This window comes from Mandrillus leucophaeus, unplaced genomic scaffold (genome assembly GCF_000951045.1).
Source record: "Mandrillus leucophaeus isolate KB7577 unplaced genomic scaffold, Mleu.le_1.0 Scaffold349, whole genome shotgun sequence".
Taxonomy (NCBI): Eukaryota; Metazoa; Chordata; class Mammalia; order Primates; family Cercopithecidae; genus Mandrillus; species Mandrillus leucophaeus.
This window is the reverse complement of record NW_012103687.1, coordinates 282,871-304,054: the sequence shown is the minus strand read 5'-3', so window position 1 is coordinate 304,054 and position 21,184 is coordinate 282,871. Positions and strand designations below refer to the sequence as shown.

The window sequence follows — 21,184 nt, the reverse complement described above, 5'->3', positions numbered from 1 at the left end:
TATATATATATATATAACGAAACCCACATCTAAGTCCTTGGAGCATAGTAGGTGCCTAGCCAGCATTGGCTCCTGGTTGGGGGACTGTGGATTCCTAGTCCTCACATCTGCAGCATCCTGCACAGGTAGGGCAGACATCTGGACAAGAGAAGCCACAAATGAGGGAGCTGGAGATCAGTCAAGAAAATTTGTCTTTAACCAGAGAAGGATTTAATTTTTGTAATACATAACAAGTGTTTTGGTGTTAGCCTCACCCCTAAACAGATAGAACTGCCCTTGTCAAGGCAGGGTTGGGGGATGAGGGGAGGGTGGCCCTGGAAGCTGGAGAGCTGGGCAGTACCCCACCCCTGGGGCCCCTCATTTAGGAGGGGCATCCCATGAGCTGATCTGACTGCATGACTGTGCTGCTGCTGCCTCTCTCTTCCACAAAGGCTGAGCATTTGGGTGGTTTCCAGTTTTGCATCACTACAAGTAACAGAACTCTAGGAATTTATGTGCAAATACTTTTCTCCCCAACTCACTTCCTTCCAAGCAGGATTCCTGCAGCAGGAGGTGCTGGCTTTCACTTTCTGTGGTCTTGGCTGCCGGTGTCCTTGGCAGGACAGGGGTGTGCCCTGTCCTGCCATGGATGGGCAGCTTTGTGTCTCTGTCGGCCTGCACCTATCTCTCTTGTCTTCATTCTTGACTAAATTTCAGTTGAATTTCTTCTTTTTCTTTTTTTCTTTGAGACAGAGTCTCGCTCTGTCGCCCAGGCTGGGGTGCACTGGTGCAATCTTGGCTCACTACAAGCTCCGGGTTCATGCCATTCTCCTGCCTCAGCCTCCTGAGTAGCTGGGACTACGGGCGCCCGCCACCACGTCTGGCTAATTTTTTTGTATTTTTAGTAGAGATGGGGTTTCACTGTGTTAGCCAGGATGGTCTCAATCTCCTGACCTCATGATTTGGTCTCCCAAAGTGCTGGGGTTACGGGCATGAGCCACTGCCCCCAGCCTAATTTCAGTTGAATTTCTTCTAAACGTCAGGGTGTGACATTTGCCTTTTCTTTTCACTTAGTGCCCCTTTCTCAAGAGTAACATCCCCTCCGCATTCAACATTTATTTGCACAGCAGGTTCCTTCTGGAGCCAGAATGCAACCCCTCATCTGTTACCTTAGATCTACCACCCTGCCCATGTACCTGGAGATCTGGTCCATGTCCAGGTGGGGTACTGTTGGGTAGAAGGGGAAAATCAGGCCTCCATCTCCCCTCAGAGAACATACTGGAGTCTCATGGTGGCCAGATCACCAGTGACAGCATTCATTGGCGGTCGTCAGTAGAGTTATTATTGGTCATCCAGCTACCAGGCCTGGGCAGAACTGTGGGGCCACCCCCTAGAGCAGCCTCCTCTGCTGGCTCTGGGTAAGACACTTGGCAAGCTCCATCTCCCCACTGGGGTCCCTAGAGGAACCCAAAGCACTAGGGCATCTGGCTTCTGGGCCGGGGCAGGCAAAGTTGTGGCCATGGACTCAGATGGCTCCTCGCCTTGTGTGCAGAGGCCCTCCCTCCCTAACCCTGCTATCTCGGGCTTTTATTAGCTCCAGTTAGGCAAACAGAAGCACCCCAGTGCAATATGCATATAATTGCTATGTCCTCAGCAGCCTATTAGGCTTATTAAAAATGATTGATTTTTCTTTCCTCAGCCAAGAATCATCCAGCCCTTGGCTTTCCAGGCTGTGGTGAGGCTGACAGTAAAAACTAACAGGTCTTTTGAAAAGCAGTATATTTCCTGAGCTCCTAAAATGCTCATGCCCTTTGGCCTGATAATGATATTCCTAGAATTGTAGCCTGAAGAAACAGTCTAAAAGAGGAGGGAAGGCCAGGCACAGTGGCTCACGTCTGTAAGCCCAACCCTTTGGGAGGCCAAGGCTGGCAGATCACTTGAGGGCAGGAGTTTGAGACCAGCCTGGCCAACATGATGAAACCTCATCTCTACTAAAAATACAAAAATTTGCCGGGCATGGTGGCCGGTGCCTGTAGTCCCAACTACTTGGGAGGCTGAGGTAGGAGAATCGCTTGAACCTAGGAGGTGGAGGTTGCAGTGCGCTGAGATTGTACCACTGCACTCCAGCGTGGGCGACAGAGCAAGACGGAAAAAAAAAAAAAATAGGAGGGAAAGGCAATGTATGTGAAGGTGCTCACAACAGCTTACTTTACAATAACGGAAAAGCTGACAGCAGGAGAAGTGTCTGGGCTAAGTACATTGCAGCCCACCTCTTCCACAGGTTATTGTACAGCCAGTAAAAAGAGTCATAATGAAGGTAATGCAAAGTGACGAAAGCCTGTGAGCAAGAAAAAGACATGTTCAGGCTGTGGTCAGAACTCTTGGAAAAAAAAAAAAAAAAGTTTGCCTATGGACAAGGATAGTCATAGAGTGTGGATAAAAGGCAACAGGTGGTTTATTAGGATGGTAGGATCCTGGGTGGCTTTCTTAAAATGATGAATGATGGAATTGATAGTGTTTTTCAACACAATGCTGGGCAAATCCCCACCAACATTGGATCACAGCATCCAGAACCATCCATCCCCTTTTCTGGCACCTTCTGCCACCTGTATCAGAGACAGACATACACATGTGCATGCACACATGTGGGTCAGCAGAGTGTCCTCATTCATTTTTGAGTCCCACAGTTCTAAGTACACAGTAGTGTCTGAGTGCTTTTGATTAGGTTATCCTCATAATCCAAGGATGTGTCCCTTACAGCTTGGGTGACCAGAGATTTCTACTACCTGTGTACATTCACTGGCAAGTCACCATCCTATCCTCTAGCTTTATCTTACCTTCCCACTGCGATTATTTTTAGGGATTTGTGTGTACTGCACTGGAAATATGGCAAACGTCCCCACTCCCCCATCAGACTTCATGATTCCTACACACACTGGGCTCTCACTCATCCCAGCTTCCTTTCCCCTGGTGGCTTTGAGAGCATAAATTTTATTGCCAGCTGTGGGTTTGGGTCCTACACAGAACACCTCCCTTGAGAATTTGCAACTAAGATGTTTATGGCAATTGCCCTGCAAGTGTCTATTTAATTCCTGAAAATGTCATTTACTGGTGTGTTTCTGTAAAAATCATTTCTGAAAAGTTTTGTCAGCTTGGCTTAGCAGCTGGGGGAAAAAAGCAGCAAAATGAGTCCCCTCAATCAAGCCTGTGATTTTTCATTTTTTCAGACTTATGAATCCTCCTGAGAATTAGGCTTGTGACAAGCACCCACCCCCTCCACCTCCTCCCTGGTTTAAACCAGGTGCATGCTGTCAGGAAGGAAGATTCCAGGGCATTTTGCTCCCAGTCACACAGTGTTTCTAAGTGGGCATTACTCCTGTCAATCCAGAGTCTTTTTTTTTTTTTTTGAGACGGAGTCTTGCTCTGTCGCCCAGGCTGGAGTGCAGTGGCACGATCTCCGCTCACTGCAAGCTCCGCCTCCCGGGTTCACGCCATGATCCTGCCTCAGCCCCCTGAGTAGCTGGGACTATAGGTGCCCGCCACCACACCCGGCTAATTTTTTTGTATTTTTACTAGAGACGGGGTATCACTGTGTTAGCCAGGATGGTCTCCATCTCCTGACCTCATGATCCACCCACCTCGGCCCCCCAAAGTGCTGGGATTACAGTCATGCCTTATGTACAGTGCCCAGCCTCAATCCAGAGTCTTAAAGATGTTACTCAGACGAAAGATAATTGGCGACAAGAAGGCCCACTGGATTCCATGTCACGTCTTAGTTGGCGGGCCAGAGAAGGACAGGATCTCTGGTTGGGGCCATGTCTCCCATTGCACTCTCCCTTTGCAGGTGCTGGAGTGAAGAAGGCCCACAGCTCATCCAAGCCTGTGGGGTGCCTCCCTCCTGGGCCACTCCCTCCCTGGCCATTAGGAGAACCAGGAAGCCTTTACTTAGAGACTCAGGGTTCAGAAGAGGGAACTGGGAAGTCACTGGGAAATGTTCCAGCTTGGAGGAGGTGACCCTGCTGCTGAATCTGACCCCTTATGCTATTACCTAAGTTCCTTTCTTGTTTACTGGCCCTGAAATCTCCCACTTTGGAGATTGCCTTGTAAGGCAGCACAGCAGGGTAGGAGAGTTAGGGTAGGGTAGGTAGAGCCTGCGCTCAGCCCTCACAGGCCCTGACAAGCCCGCCAGGCCCCTGGCTCCCTTCTGGCATTCACCAGGAGAGGTTCTGCCCAGCCCAGCAGGTGGGTTCCAGGAGAAGGGATGGAGGCGGGAAGTGGTGGTTATGGAACTCCTACCACTTGGATCTTCACCTGCATGGGTCATTCAGTCTTCATAGTCTTCTTTTGAGGACATTTCAGAAAACGAAACTGAGACTCAGGATGAGGATTTGATCCAGGGCTGCCAATTCGTCTGACAGAGCGCAGCCACGTGTCTTATGCCTGCAGCAGGCCCTTCCCAGAGGCTATTCAGGCCAGGGCAAGGTGCTGAGGACAGGCTGGCCTGCTTGCAGGTTTGGGCTGTGACCAGTGAGTCTCCTGGCTGTCCCCACCACCAGCCCAGGAAAGCCTGCAGCCAGGCCAAGCTCAGGGCTGAGCATCCACTGAGTCTGGCTGGAAAGTCGGCAACCTGGTTCCTCTTGGTCTTCTCTTACAGCGAGTCCCTGTGGCCCATCGAGGCCAGAAACGCAGCCATTGCCAATCACTGCTTCACCTGCGCCATCAATCGCGTGGGCACCGTAAGTCCCAAGGTCTGGCTGGGGGGAGGAGCCACCCCCTGGTGGCCCTGGTGGGGACACCACGTTCCCTCTGCACACATCCACAAATCCTAGGGTCCGGAAAGGGGTAAAACTGGCTTGGTCTGTTACTTTTTCAAGATCTCTCTGTCCTCTTGTTTCTTCTGTTTTTGTATTTGGCTGAAGCCATTTTGAAAAGATCTTTGACATGGCAGTTCTCACCCTGTCACGTCCAAATGTCCAGTGTATTTTCCCCCTTGACCCCATACACTAAACAGTTTTGACTGCCAAACAGAATGCACTTATTATATCTCTTCCTCATCCTTATTAATCAGATATCAAACTCTAATCAGAGGATCTTTTCAGTCTGAGATAACCAAGGTTTCCACACTAAGTCGATCTGACTTTAGCGGCATAAAGAAACCTGATGTTTTGACTGGGTGTGGTGGCTCATGCCTGTAATCCCAGCACTTTGGGAAGCCGAGGCTGGCAGATCACCTGAGGTCAGAAGTTTGAGACCAACCTGGCCAATGTGGCAAAATCCTGTCTCTACTAAAAATATAAAAATTAGCAGGGCAGGCTGGCACGTACCTGTAATTCCAGCTACTCAGGAGGCTGGGGCATGAGAATAGCTTGAACAAGGAGGCGGAGGTTGCAGTGAGCCGATATCGCACTACTGCACTGCAGCCCGGGTGACAGAGTGAGACTCTGTTGCCCCTAACCCTCCCCAAAAAGCCAGATGCAATGGCTCACGCCTGTAATCCCAGCACTTTGGGAGACCGAGACAGGTGGATCACCTCAGGTCAGGAGTTCGAGACCAGCCTGGCCAACATGGAGAAACCCTGTCTCTACTGAAAATACAAAAAATTAGCCGGATGTGGTGGTAGGCGCCTGTAATCCCAGCTACTAGGGAGGCTGAGGCAGGAGAACTGATTGAACCGGGAAGATGGAGGTTGCAGTGAGCCAAGGTCACGTCATTGCACTCCAGCCTGAGCAACAAAAATGAAACTCCGTCTCCAAAATAAATAATAAAATAAATAAAAATAAAAGAAACCTCATGTTTTAGTTAGCCTGTGTAACCCCATCACAGGTTGATGTACAGTTTCCATTAGGCTTTGGGGGAAATACTGAAAGCAGTGTGTGTACCCGCCCACTGCCTTCACAGACCCTGGCCTGGGGTTTTTAATTACTTCAGGCCAGCCTCAGGTGCCCACAGCCCTGAGGACCAGTTTGTGCCCAGTGTCTTTCTCTTGTCTCAGATTATAAACTCCCCAAAGGCACCGTCCAGGTTTTTACTCTGCTTGTCAAATTCCCAGGGCTGGCTGCTCAGCAGGGGTGTTTAATAAGCGCTTAATTGCCCCGTGAGTACAGACCATTCCAGCTCACCTTAACTGTTTCCCGGCTGACTCACCTCTTGGCCTGATTGCCCTGCTCTCCTGACTGACTGAGCTGGAATGAGTGTAGTGGTAGTGCCACCTATAGGTTCCTCTTACCTTGGTCTTATTTCACAGGAGCACTTCCCGAACGAGTTTACCTCAGGAGATGGAAAGAAAGGTATGTCTCATGAACCATGGTGGCTGCAGTTGAGGAGTGGGCCTTCTTCTCCCCTTCTCTGTCTGCTTCCTCCGGTCAGGATCTGCCACATAGATCATGTCTGTGTGCCTGGCACCTAGGAGGAGGTGCCAACTCCTCTCTGCTTTATTGCCTGCAGTGTGGGAATCAGGCTGTGACTGGGGTGTGGATAGGCAGTCCTGGGCTTGAGGAGTGGGTTGGACTCCATCCATTCCCGGGACTGGTGTGAAGATGAACTGAGAGAATGTGGGGGATCCTTTGTGAGCTCTCTGAAAGGGAGAGGGGCTCTCATTCAGCCTGTGGATCTCCCTCTCCACTTTTCTTTGTCCTTGTCCCCCCTCCCCTTGCCCAAACCAGCTGTACAGATGCCACAGGGCATTGGCATGGATGCCCCTGGGTTTCTAGAGTCTATGGCTTGTTTTGATCCAAGGGCACATACCACCTCACCTCTGCTAAGAACCCTGAAGACTCCTTTCCCATGTCTCTGGCCAAGAATGAGGGAGGTAGGGACTGCCTCCCTCACCAAGGAGGTATCTGAACTAGCTCAGAGTGTCCTCTAGAAAGCTGGAAGGGGGCTGGGCACGGTGGCTCATGCCTGTAATCCCAGTACTTTGGGAGGCCAAGGCGGGTGGATCACCTGAGGTTGGAAGTTCAAGATCAGCTTGGCCAACATGGAGAAACCCAGTCTCTACTAAAAAAAAAAAAAAAAAAAATTAGCTGGGTATGGTGGCCCGTGCCTATAATCCCAGCTACTTGGGAGGCTGAGGCAGGAGAATCGCTTGAACCTGGAAAGTGGAGATTGCGGTGAGCCAAGATCGCGCCATCACACTCTAACCTGGGCAACAGGAGCGAAACTCCGTCTCAAAAAAGAAAAAAAGAAAAAAGAAAAACCAGAAGGTTCTGAGCGGATCTGTTTTCCAGGAAAACACTTCCTGAAAGGGTCGCAGATGCCCCCGCTTCAGGCCCCCGGCTTCTGGAGTTCCTGATCCTAGTTACTGCAAATAGAGGTGCAGAAAGAGCAGGGGAATGAGCATCCACTGGGTGCCTGCTGCATCTGGACCATGCTAGACCCTGCCCAGCCCCACCTCTTCCTTACACATGTGTGGGGTGGCTGCTAGTCCTCCCTGACTGGTGAAGGGACCAAGGGCTGAAGGGAGGGTGAGGGTGATGCAGGTGGCAAGGCAGATGAAGGCAGAGCCTCCAGCTCACTGTAGGGGCCCTCATAGGAAGCCCCCAGAGTGTGACCTTCTGATTTCCTTAGGCTGTGGGTGGGAGCAACACCTCTCAGAAGGGTGACATTTAGACATTTCCCCAGGGGCAAAGGCGAGCAGCATAAGGGGGCCATTTGCAGCAATTTGCTGGGCCTTCAGGCCTGAGATGAGACACAGGCCTTTTGGGCCTCAGCATTTTGCCCCTTAGCGGGGCAGGCTGGCACGCGCCTGTAATTCCAGCTACTCAGGAGGCTGGGGCACGAGAATAGCTTGAACAAGGAGGCAGAGGTTGCAGTGAGCCGAGATCGCGCCACTGCACTGCAGCCTGGGTGACAGAGTGAGACTCTGTTCCCCCCCCCGGCCTCCACCCCCCAGAAAAAGCCAGACGCAGTGGCTCACGCCTGTGATGGTATGGACCCCGTGTCCTGGGCCTGCCTGAAGGTGCCTGACCCTCTGCAGAGCCCACAGTGCATCTACACAAGCTCACAGATGTGTTTCTTTCCTCCTTTGAAGCTCACCAGGACTTTGGCTACTTTTATGGCTCAAGCTATGTGGCAGCCCCTGATGGCAGCCGGACTCCTGGGCTGTCCCGTAGCCAGGATGGACTGCTGGTTGCTAAGCTCAACCTAAACCTCTGCCAGCAGGTGAATGATGTCTGGAACTTCAAGGTAGGTCCCTAGGACCCCTGTTGTTGCCTGCCCCTCTGCTTTGGCCCTCATCCTGCTCTCAGGGCTGGGAACTGCTGTTGTGGGCTTGCCCATGGCAGCATGAGGTACCAGCTCCCACCCGAGGTCTCTGTATGAGCTGAGGGTGGAATCTCTGCCTCTTTGTTGGCTCCTGGGAGGAACAGTTGGGTCAAACAATGTACAGGCAGCAGGCTGCGATAAATTCTCCTCTCATCTGATTTAGATTCTGGGTGCCTTCAGACAAATTAATCTCAATTTCATTTGTCCAGAGAATAGAATGGATTGGCTCCTCTAATCCTTTTTCCTTTCCAGGCATTTGCACTTATCACAAGATAAATGTGCATGTCTGGTTCTGCTTGTGGCTAGTCCCTGTAGTCTAGGCCTTGACGATAGCAGGAAATGGGTCATGCAGAGAAATGGAATCTAGTGGCTCTGCCACAACCTTCCTTCCTTGGTCACCTTAATTAAGCCCCTTCTGCTCCCAAGCCTTAGTACTCCCAGTTGTAAAATAAGGGGGTTAACTCGAAGGTCACATGCTGGCTTTGACACCTAATGCCCTGTGATGTCAGGAGTCAGAGGAATGGAGGCGTCTGCCCTCCTGGGATGGGACTCCACCCTAGAAGGGCTCACAGCTTCAGAGTTTGCTGTATTAGTGTCCGAAAGTATTTCCACCAACTCAACACCCCCTTTCCTTTTTCTTGGTGGAATAGAGGGCATGGAGACAAGGTCTTGGCTCTGTCATCTAGGCTGGACCATATGGCACAACCATCGATCATGGCATCCTTGACCTCCTGGGCTCAAGCCATCCTCCCACCTCAGCCTCCCGAGTAACTGGGACTATAGACATGCACCACCACCATATCCAGCTAATTTTTAAATTTTTTATAGAGACTGAGTCTCATTATGTTGCCCAGGCTGGTCTTGAACTCCTGGCTTCAAGCAATCCTCCCACCTCGGGCTCCCAAAATACCAGGATTATAGATATAAGCCACTGTGCCCTGCCTCAGCCACCTTTTATAAGCAAATCGTATAGCAAATAAATGTCCATTGTTATAACTGACTTTCCCCGGTGTGACTGAGAGACCACCAGGGCCTCTAATCCACCCAGACATGGGCTTTTTTGGTCTTGATCCTGTTTTCTGAGCATGGTTTCCTCAGTCTCGGATCCTTGTCAGACACACAAGGTGTTGGGCATGAGAGAGTCTCCTGACCTCTCTCTCCTCTTCCTGGGCAACTAGGATGAATGTAGGATTCCACCCAAATCAGAAATCGGAGTCAAGAATGCTGGCCAACTCTTTTTAATAAGTATCCCAGGAGCAGTAAACCAAGTGTTTTCTCATTAGACACTTCTTAGAAGCAGAAGCCTTCCCAACTTTGGTAATGGGCATGAGCTCCTGTCAAGGCTTTATGGGAGTAGTCCACCTTGGGAAAGGAGGGAGGAAGGGAGTGCGTGCTGGGTGTGAGCACCCTGGGTGGGCTTTCCAACCCCACTAGGCTCTGTATCCATGATGAGATGCCACATGGAGTAGACAACTCCAGACCCATCCAGGAGCCCCTGGTTCAAATCCCAGCCTTTTCTACAACTGGCTGATGACCTGGAGCAGGTCCTCTCTGGGCTGTAGACTGCTCTTCTGGGGAGCAACAGGACCACAGGACTCCCCTTCTCCCTCCTGCCTCAGCAGACCACACTTTCCGGATAGACAGGTCGAAGAGGTCACAGAAGCCAAGACTGGGCTGTATGAGTCATCGTGGCATCTGTGAACTTTGCCACAGTACCAGAATCAGTGCCAAGAGGTCACTGTCAACGAGCCTTCCTGATGCATTCCTGTCCCATGACTGCCCTCCAGTGGCAAGAGGTGGTGGCGTGTAAGCGATGGGGATTTATAAAACCAGAACCTCTAAAGTACAAAAGTATATCTGTTTTGCTTTCAGATGACGGGCAGGTATGAGATGTACGCACGGGAGCTCGCTGAAGCTGTCAAGCCCAACTACAGACCCACCATCGTGAAAGAGTAGCCGGCTTCAGTGCCTGCCTTGGGGTGAGGAAGACACCTCTGCCCCAGTGGATTAGCAAGCGTGGCAGGCGTAACACATCCAAGTTATCCCCAATAACATTGTCCAGCTTGGCTTTAAAATCCCCAGGCAGGGGAAGGGTGGCTTGGGGAGTGACTTCTTAATAAGGGGTTTACTTCTGGGGTATTGGAAATGTTTGGGGACTAGGTAGAGGTGAATGTACTAAATGCCAGTGAATTTGTGTATACTTTAGAATGTTTCAGTTATGTGACTTTTACCTCAACTAAAAAAAAAAATGCCCAGGTACTGCTTGTGCAGGTGGATTTGAGGTTAGGCAGATGATGCTGTCCATCCTGTACACCAGTGGGAAGAGGTTGAAGGCTGATCCAGAGACCCTGAGCCTACAGCAAGGCTGTGGTGAGTGGGATGGTCTTTGGATGTGTCGGCTTAGCTAGACGACAGTCCCGAGTAATTCAGTCAGACACTAATCTAGGTATTGCTGTGAAGGTATTTTGTAGATATGACAAAAGTCCATTCCCAGTCGACTACGTAAGTGAGATTATCTCAGATAATCTGGGTCAGCCTGACCTGATCAGTCAAAAGGCCTAAAGAGCAGAGCTAAGGGCTTCCCTGAGGAAGAAATTCTGCCTGTGGACAGCAGCCCAGCGCTTGGCGAGAGTTCCTGACAGCCTGCCCCTCCTGATAGCCTGTCTTACAGAGTATAGACATGACTAGCCACTTCTACAATCACTGAAGTCAATTCCTTGCAATAAATCTCAATATATGCCCTACTGGTTCTGCTTCTCTAGTTGAATCTGACTGATACAGATTTTGGTGCCAGAAGTGGTTCTAAACAAATAGAATCTTAAAGATGAGTTTTCTGCATTGGTTCTGGATTTTTTAGAATTCTTCTCTAGTTTGATTGAACTTAAAGGCATTAATGACTCTATTTCCATAGAGTCAGGGTAAAGAGGGTAGTTGGTAGTCCACAGCATGGTGCAGCAATAGTAATTTATGTGCGAGGCCAGCCATCAGCCTGTGCCCAAAGTTCCAGCTTGCCCTTTCTGATGGCTTGTCCTGTGGATATCAGACTTGCCTGACCAGATTCCATCATCATAGAAGGTCATTTGTTGCACTAAATCCTTTTATATCTCTATCCATCACCTACTAATTCTGCTAGTTCTGCTAATGTGGTTGAGCTCCGTTTTACACATCAGATTACTCACCTCTCTACACCCTGGTTTTCACATCTGTCAAATGGAACTGGGCCAGGGGCGGTGGCTAATGCCTGTGATCCCAGCAGTTTGGGAGGCTGAGGCGGGTGGATCACTTGAGGTCAGGAGTTCAAGACCAGCCTGGCCAACATGGTGAAACCCCATCTCTACTAAAAATACAAAAATTAGCCAGGCATGGTGGCGCATGCCTATAATCCCAGCTACTCAGGAGGCTGAGGTATGAGAATTGCTTGAATCCGGGAGGCAAAGGCTGCAGTGAGCCGAGATCACGCCACTGCGCTCTAGCCTGGGCAACAGAGTAAGAGCCTGTCTCCAAAAAAAAAAAAAAAAAAGAAAGGGACCATATTCCTGTTTTACGTCAAGACAGTGGTAAAAGACAGATTAGATGGGCCAGGGAGCCCCTTGGCAGTTTTCAGTGCCGTGCCTATTTAGCCCTGTCCTTGCACAACACAGCAAGTGCCCAATCTGCCAAGTCTCAAACAGCAGTTGACCAGAGTATCGAGTTGGGGGGTGGGGTCGAGATTCTGTAATTCCCCACTTACTGTTCCCAAATCAGAGAAGGCAGTCTCATCCCTTCACTGGCCCAGCAACTGAATTATATGGAAACCTCCACGGCAGGGCTAGGGTTCTCCTGGACAGCCACCAGGGATGAGAAACCCTGATGGAGCTGCCTGGCCACAGCTCTGCAGTAACTTCCTTGAACTCTCTGTGCTGCAGGTTTTCACTTTACCTAATGGCTTCCTTGTACCTTTAAAAAAAAATTCCAGTCCCACAGACACGGTGAGCTTTTTTTGCCTGGTCCTTTAGCTTTCAAAACCTTAGTGTCAGCCAAGGCAGGCAGATCACAAGGTCAAGAGATGGAGACCATCCTGGCCAACATGGTGAAATCTCATCTCTACTAAAAATACAAAAATTAGCTGTGCGTGGTGGCGCACGTCTGTAGTCCCAGGTACTTGGGGGGCTGAGGCAGGAGAATCGCTTGAACCTGGGAGGCGGAGGTTGCTACAAGCCGAGATCGCACCACTGCACTCCAGCTTGGCAACAGAGCGAGACTGTCTCAAAATAATAATAATAAAAAAACTTAGTGTCTTTGGTTTCTAGAAAGAGGGTGTAATCAACCTAATACACAAGCTAGCTTAGGTGACAAATTGGTGCATTTGTGAAATAGGCATGAATAAATGCACCACAACTCTTTGATTATTGCAACTCTCATTGCCTGGAAACAGAACAGTCAGGCCCATCTTAGAGTAGGCAGGCCCTGCACAGGCAGGGTCATTTCAGGGTTTAGTGCATCCCTGGAACATGTAGATGCTCAGTAAACATTTGAATGAATCTGTGGTGGAGGTTTTTGTTTCCTTGTGATCATTGCTGATGTCATGGGGCAGTCTCTCAGACAAGAAATTGCAATGGTTCAGTGTACATGGCCGGTAGGCCCATGGGCCCCTGTAATCTTGGATGATGCCTTCTGACCCCTCAGTTTTCTCACCGGTAAGATGACAGGTGGCTGGGCTCAAGAATTTCTCCCTAGAAATTCTCAGTTCTGGCAGGCCACCTTCCTGCCAGGCTACAGCTTTATTGCTGGAATCTGGGGTGGAGTAGCTGAACTTCAGTGTGCCCAAAAGAAAAAAAGGAGGCTGTGCACAGTGGCTCACATCTGTAATCCCAGCACTTTGAGAGGCTGAGGCAGAGGGATCGCTTGAGCTCAGGAGTTCAAGACCAGCCTGGGCAACAGAGACCTTGTCTCTATAAAATTAAAAACAAAATTAATAATAGAAAAAAAGAAAAGGGCTAAGGCATTATTAAATATAGACCAGACCACATTTTAGGCCACAAAAAAGACTCAGTGAACTTAAAGATTAAAGTCATAAAAGTGTATTTTCCCATCACAATGGAACAAAACTAGAAATCAGTAGCAAAGGGAATACTGGAAATTTTTAAAAATTAAACAACGACCGGGCGCGGTGGCTCATGCCTGTAATCCCAGCACTTTGGGAGGCCGAGGCGGGTGGATCACGAGGTCAGGAGATCGAGACCATCCTGGCCCACATGGTGAAACCCTGTCTCTAATAAAAATACAAAAAATTAGCCGGGCGTGGTGGTAGGCGTCCATAGTCCCAGCTACTCATTAGGCTGAGGCAGGAGAATGGCGTGAACCTGGGAGATGGAGCTTGCAGTGAGCCCAGATCGCGCCACTGCACTCCAGCCTGGGCAACAGTAGACACATCTCAAAAAAAAAAAAAAAAAAAAGATAATTAACACACTTTTTGTTTTCTGAGACAGAGTCTTGCTATGGCACAATCGTGGCTCACTGCAATCTCCGCCTCCCGGGTTCAAGTGATTCTTGTACCTCAGCCTCTCGAGTAGCTGTGACTACAGGTACATGCCACCGTGCCTGGCTAATTTTTGTATTTTTAGTAGAGACAGGATTTTGCCATGTTGGCCAGGCTGGTCTTGAACTCCTGGTCTCAAGTGATCTGCCTGCCTCAGCCTCCCAAAGTGATGGGATTACAGGTGTCAGCTACCCCTCCTGAACAACAACACACTTTTAAAAAACCAATGGATCAAAAAAGAAATCATAAGGAAAGTTACATATCTTGAGACACATGAAAACAAAAACACACCAAAACCTATGGGATGCAGCAAAAGCAGTGCTGAAAGAAACTTATAGCTATAAATGCTTACATTTAAAAAGAAGAGTCTGGGCACGGTGGCTCACACCCATAATTCCAGCACTTTAGGAGGCTGAGGTGGGAGAATCGCCTGGCCCCTCTACAAAAAATTAAAAAATTAGCCAGGGATGGTGGTGCACACCTGTAGTCCCAGCTATTCCAGAGGCTGAGGTGAGAGGATTGCTTGAGCCCAGGAGTTTGAGGCTGCAGTGAGCTATGATGGCACCACTGTACTTTGGCCTAAGCAGCAGAGCAAGATCCTGTCTCTTAAAAAAAAAAAAAAAATCAGCAACTGAACTATACACATTATTTATACATTAAGACACTAAAAAAAGAGCAAATGAAAGATCTAACAGAAGGAAGCCAATAAGAACAGAGCTAAAGAATAGAAAAAGAAAGAACAAGAAAAAGTCAACAAAATCAAAAGTTGCTTCTTCAGAAAGATCAACAAAATTGACAACCTTTAGCTAGATTAAGAAAAAGACTCAAATTACTAAAATGAGAAATGAAAATCAGGACACTACTACCAATTCTACAGAAGTAGAAAGGATTATAAAGTACTACAGACAGTTGTATGGAAACAAACTGGATACCCTAGATTAAATGGGCAAATTCCAGCGGGGCGTGGTGGCTCACATCTGTGATCCCAGCACTTTGGGAGGCTGAGGTGGGTGGATCACTTGAGGTCAGGAGTTTGAGACTAACCTGGCCAACATGGTGAAACCCTGTCTCTACTAAAAATACAAAAATTAACTGGGTGTGGTGGCATGCACCTGTACTCCCAGCTACTTGGGAGGCTGAGGCATGAGAATCACTTGAACCCGAGAAACAGAGGTTGCAGTGAGCCAAGATTGTACCACTGCACTCCAGCTTGGGCAACAGAGTGAGATTCTGTCTCAAAAACAAATCAGTGAATGAGTAAATGAATGAATAGGCAAATTCCTAAAAACAAAACCTACCAAGACTGAGTCATGAAGAAATATTAGAAAGCACAAACTTCAAATCAAAAACTGAATAGTCAAGAGATTTGACTCTGTTTGCAAGCTAAGTTAGCCTACTGCAGTTTCACAGATGCTCACAGAAGACATACTTTTTTTTTTTTTTTTTTTTTTTTTTTTTTAAAAGAGACGGAACCTCGCTCTGTTGCCCAGGCTGATGTGCAGTGGTGTAATCTCAGCTCACTGCAACCTCCGCCTCCCGGGTTCAAACGATTCTCCTCCTTCAGCCTCCTGAGTAGCTGAGATTACAGGCTCCTGCCACCACACCCAGCTAATTTTTGTATTTTTAGTAGAGATGGGGTTTCACCATGTTGGCCAAGCTGGTCTCAAACTCCTGTCCTCAGGTGATTCACCTGCCTTGGCCTCCCAAAGTGCTGGGATTACAGGTGTGAGTCACTGCACCCAATTAGACAAGACACTCTTGGGTCAGATACAAAGGACAGTTTATTACAGCAATAGTAATAGCCAGAGTACCAGCATTTTCTTACAGCCATTTCCCAAGCCTAGTTCCCATAGGGCAACACAAAGAGGACCAAGTGAATCCTGCACATGCAGTGGGTTTTACTGAGGAAAGGAGGAGGGAAGAGAGCTAACAGAATTTGTGTCTTTTATATTGGATGGTTGGTATGCCTTCCCTTTGCACTAACGGGAGGCATTATCTCCACCAAGGTCACAAGAACACCTGTCCTTTGCTCTATGGATGCAAAGCACCTGTGTCTGTCTTCCAAGGCCATACCAGCTTCCTTGAAAAGATAGTCCAGAACAAAGGCCTTCATAGTTTTAGCTGGCAAGACACATACAGAAATGTGAGAGACCTGTGCAGAATTATCTCCCAATAATATCCACCCCTCATTTCTATACTGTCTTGGCTTCTGACAGTTTTCTTATGGGTATGCCATTTTATCAGTTACTGATTAATCTGGCCAATAGGCATAGAGCAAATCAGTTCAGTGTGTCTTACAGAATTTAATTTAATGAACAGCATTTCAAACAGCAGAATGAGTCCAACCTGCAATGTTAACCCCAGTCCTGACCGCAAGGTTTTCTTTTTTTGTTGTTCTTTTTTTTGTTTTGTTTTGTTTGTTTGTTTTTGTTTTTGAGACGGAGTCTCTCTGTGTTGCCCAGGCTGGAGTGCGGTGGTGCGATTTCGGCTCACTGCAAGCTCCACCTCCCAGGTTCATGCCATTCTGCCTCAGCCTCCCAAGTAGCTGGGACTACAGGCGCCCGCCACCATGCCCGGCTAATTTTGTTTTTGTATTTTTAGTAGAGATGGGGTTTCACCGTGTTAGCCAGGATGGTCTCAATCTCCTGACCTTGTGATCCATCCGCCTTGGCCTCCCCAAGTGCTGGGATTACAGACGTGAGCTACCGCGCCCTGCTGACCCCAGAGTTTTCAACTCAATAGGCTAAACAAATCCTATAAACCATCAAGGTCTACCTAAGAAAGCCAGGTGACTTTCTCAAATATTGACCTTTCCACTCAGCCCAAGTCATTAATCCAGGTACAGCAGGATATATTAGATGTTACATAATCTCCACTGGTGGTTCACAGGGAGGAAGCCTAGGGCAAGTCTGTCATCCATACCACCTCCACCCTGGCCAGTGAGTTGCCACTGACATGAATGCCTTCCAGGGCCAAGGTGGTACCACGGATCACTCAGCTAAAGTTAGGGACAAATGTTTCATCACCTTTCCTAAACAGAGGACTCCCATCATAGGGATAACTCTCCCTATAGTGCACATTAAGGAATGAGTCAATTATCAGTCCAAGAAGCTCCCCTGAGTAACCAAGGGCAGCCTCACTTTAGAAAGATCTCCACAGTTGTCAGCCGGGTGCCATGGCTCATGCCTGTAATCCCAACACTTTGGGAGACCAAGGCAGGCGGATCACCAGGAGTTCGAGACCAGCCTGGCCAACATGGTGAAACCCCGTCTCTACCAAAAGTACAAAAAAATTAGCTGGGTGTAGTAGCAGGCACCTGTAACCCCAGCTCCTTGGGAGGCTGAGGCAGGAGAATTGCTTGAACTTGGGAAGCGGAGGTTACAGTTAGCTGAGATCACACCACTGCACACCAGCCTGGAGCAAGACTCCATCTCAAAAACAAAAACAAAAATCTCCATAGTTGTCTGTGGGCTACATAATCTATTGGTGGTATTTGCTTAACACTTGAAGGTCTCTTTTGACCACCCTGAAGAGGCCAGACACTATTTCGGGGAGGATGACAAGTTAATGTTTAGCTTCCACACAAGTGCAGTCATAAGGGCACATAGAGTTACCCCTAGAAAATGTTTATAATTGTTGGGGCCCCCCAAGTGGGACCTACATTTGTTGGGGCACAGGTCCTGGCCACCTGGTAGGGCTTTGGTTTCCCAGTTCAGTTTACTTGTTTTTTGTTTTTTTTTTTTTGAGGTGAAGTTTCACTCTTGTCACCCAGGCTGGAGTGCGGTGGTGTGATCTCGGCTCACTGCAACCTCCACCTCCTGGGTTCCAGTGATTCTCCTGCCTCAGCCTCCCGAGTAGCTTCCCAGTTTCCTGTTTGTTTGTTTGTTTGTTTGTTTTGAGACGGAGTCTCGCTCTGTCGCCCAGGCTGGAGTGCAGTGGCGTGATCTCGGCTCACTGCAAGCTCTGCCTCCTGGGTTTACGCCATTCTCCTGCCTCAGCCTCCCGAGTAGCTGGGACTACAGGCGCCCACTACCACGCCTGGCTAATTTTTTGTGTTTTTAGTAGAGATGGGGTTTCACCGTGTTAGCCAGGATGGTCTCCATCTCCTGACCTCATGATCCTCCCGCCTCGGCCTCCCAAAGTGCTGGGATTACAGGCGTGAGCCACCGCGCCTGGCCCCCAGTTTACTTTGAATAATTCAGTCTAGTCCTTGTATTTGGAAGGACAGCCTGAGAGCAGTTAGTCCGATCTATCCCATTTGTCCATGCTGCCAGCAAGGTAGCACTTGTTCTGTCCACAGAATGGCTGAGTGGGGTCTATGGGAATAGGGACACAGAATGGCTGAGTGGGGTCTATGGGAATAGGGACACAGAATGGCTGAGTGGGGTCTATGGGAATAGGGATGGGAATGACAACTGGTGATTTTCATGGAAGGTGCAGGAGCCAGGGACATCCCCTGCTCTTTCCAGTGAACTTCTAGTAAGGTTAATGGGAATGGTGAGCAAACCAAACAGTGGCCAAAGCCATCTGATGGGGCAAGGCAGAACCCACAGTCGTTAAATTTATTTTATTTGAGACAGGTTCTCAGTCTTGCCCAGGCTGGAGTGCAGTGGTGCCATTGCAGCTCACTGCAGCCTTGAACTCCTTGCCTCGAGCGATCCGTCCCTGCAACTTCCCAAGTAGCTGGGATTACAGGCAGGAGCCACTATGCCCAGCTTTGCAGTCAGTTAAATTTAAGGTGCTTGCAAAAGTTTGGGAGAGCTGCACCATATCTTTTTTATGTTCAGAAGAAAGTCTTCAGGGGCAATTATGAAGGACAAAGATCATAAATGCCTCTTCCTCTTTATCTCCTGGAATCCAAAGTACTTTCTACCTAGGTGCCAGAATTGCTGCTCCCGCTCCCAAATCAGTGTCTCATTCCAGTACCTATAGTCACCTCTTTAAGGAAAAAGAGGTGAGTGGACTGACCAGTACCAGCCATCTCTTTTTCCAGTTACCTGCTTCGTACACCTAGACTTTTTGATTGGAAGAGTCAGGTCCAAGAGGAACAAGGGTATTTTTATAAAATGCACAGAGACCCATTATGTTCCCCGCTTTGTCCCATATGTACCACTCGAAGGGGTCTTGGTGAACAGCGTACTTGCCCAAGTGGTCATTATTCTTATGCTCTAAGACCTTGTCAGTCCAACAAGAGAATCCAGGTGTCTGAAACACAATCAGGTTTGAGCCCCTAGGCCCCCTTATAGTTAGACTGCCATCTAGAAGGTGTGCTCACCAGGCTGGCCTGGGGTTGCTGCTAGGGGAAGGCAAGGAAGCAATGTGCCCAGGAAGAGTCTGATCAGAATCCCAAATTTTGAAAATAGGTCTTTGTAACCTTCCTACACCTCTTCATTCAGATACACCTTTCTAGGAAGTAGCCTTTTTAAAGAGCTGCATTTGGTAACCAAAATGTTTTAATAGGGCCAGGCGCATTGGCTCATACCTGAAATCCCAGTTCTTTGGGAGGCTGAGATGGGAGGATTGCTTGAGGTCAGAAGTTTGAGACCAGCTTGGTCAACATAGCAAGACCCCATCTCTACTTAAAAAAAAGAAAAAGAAAAAGCGGAGTGCTGTAGCTCACGTCTTTAATCCCAGCAGTTTGGGAGGCCAAGGTGGATGGATCTCTTGAGGTCCGGAGTTCAAGACTAGCATGGCCAACATGGGGAAACCCTGTCTCTACTTAAAATACAAAAATTAGCTGGACATGGTGGCGTGTGCCTGTAATCCAAGCTACTTGGGAGGCTGAGGCAGGAGAACGGCTTGAACTCAAGAGGCAGAGCCAAGATCGCACCACTGCACTCCATTCTGGGCGACAGAGCAAGATTCCGTCTCGAAAAACAAAAACAAAACAAAATGCTTTATGAAAGTGTGTGGACCAGGAGGGAGGGAGAAAAGTAGAGTAGAGACCTTGAGTTGAATTTTTTTTTTTTTTTTTTTTTTTTTGAGACGGACTCTTGCACTGTCGGCTCAGGCTGGAGTGCAATGGCGCGATCTCGGCTCATTGCAACCTCCGCCTCCCGTATTCAAGCAATTCTCCTGCCTCAGCCTCCAGAGTAGCTGGGATTACAGGTACCCGCCACCATGCCTGACTAATGTTTGTATTTTTAGTAGAGATGGGGTTTCACCGTGTTGGTCAGGCTGGTCTCGAACTCCTAACCTCAGGTGATCTGCCTGCCTTGGCCTCCCTAGGTGCTGGGATTACAGGCATGAGCCACTGTGCCCAGCCCGATTTTTGAAGAAGCCATTCTAATACTCAGCAATGCCAGATGCTCATGATGGCAGGAGTGTGGAAGATCTCTTGAATACCACGACTATTGTTGAGTGGCTTTTGTGATAAAAGGCGCACCACTGTCACACTGCAGATGGTCTAGAGAGCCAAAACATGACACAGATTAGTTTCAAGGGTTGCAGCGGTGTGCCCAGAGTTGGCTGATAGGACTGGAACAATCCAATAACCTGAAACAGTGGTAAGGCACCATCAATAGCCCCAAGAGGTCAAAGGTCTAATGAAATTGATCTGCTATGAGTAGGCTGGGGCCAAGTCCTATGTAAGATGACCTCCTCCTTTGCAAAAGAAATGGGCCAACCTTTGGTAGGAATCACAGCCTGGTATGTGGTGGTAGCCTCTGCATCAGAAATAGTCTTTTCTGGCCGGCTGCAGTGGCTCACGCCCGTAATCCCAACACTTTGGGAAGCCAAAGCGGATGGATCACTTGAGGTCAGGAGTTCGAGACCAGTCTGGCCAACATGGTGAAGCCCCGTCTCTACTGAAAACACAAAAATTAGCTGGGCATGGTGGTGTGTGCCTGTAATCCCAGCTACTTGGGAGGCTGAGGCAGGAGAATCACTTGAACCCAGGAGGCAGAGGTTGTAGTGAGCCAAGATGGTGCCACTGCACTCCAGCCTGGGCGACAGAGTGAGACTGCATCTTAAAAAAACAAGCAAAACCTCCCCCCCCACACACACAAATAGTCTTTTCCATTGTGCCCAGTCCGTGATGGTGGATGTGTTGCCATGTCCGTCACAATGATGGATCCCAATGGCAATATGGCTAGTGCAGGCTCCCTCAACAGCCTTATTTCAGTTGGTCTCATCAGAGAACAGGCTTCAACCACGGGCATCTACATGCGTGATGCAGACAGAGCAATCACAGCCAAAACTTATTTCCATAGTTCATGACCCCAAAGTTGGATGTCTTTAATCCACCAGTTGAGGTTTTCTAAGTGTCAGACCAAACACCTAGGCCATTGGCAATGCCCCAAGAGTCAGTAAAAATATAACAAGGGCTGGCCGGGCGCGGTGGCTCAAGCCTGTAATCCCAGCACTTTGGGAGGCCGAGACGGGCGGATCACAAGGTCAGGAGATCGAGACCATCCTGGCTAACAC

The 21,184-nt window shown here is 48.9% G+C and overlaps 2 protein-coding genes across 3 annotated transcripts in view; both read left to right on the top strand.

Annotated features, from left to right (window-relative positions):
* The window catches only part of BCR (breakpoint cluster region), an 814,161-nt gene that overhangs the window by 653,599 nt on the left and 139,378 nt on the right, over positions 1-21,184 (top strand). The window lies entirely within an intron of this gene.
* Positions 1-21,184, top strand: part of UPB1 (ureidopropionase, beta) — a 49,024-nt gene that overhangs the window by 27,182 nt on the left and 658 nt on the right. The window contains exons 7-10 of one of the 2 annotated variants that reach the window (XM_011989170.1): positions 4,634-4,715; positions 6,224-6,266; positions 8,009-8,163; positions 10,114-10,220. In XM_011989170.1, coding sequence (XP_011844560.1) covers positions 4,634-4,715; positions 6,224-6,266; positions 8,009-8,163; positions 10,114-10,197 — 364 coding nt within the window. In that variant the 3' untranslated portion in view covers positions 10,198-10,220. Of the gene's footprint in view, positions 1-4,633; positions 4,716-6,223; positions 6,267-8,008; positions 8,164-10,113; positions 10,986-21,184 lie in introns of those variants that run through there. The other variant, XM_011989169.1, reaches the window with a different exon arrangement.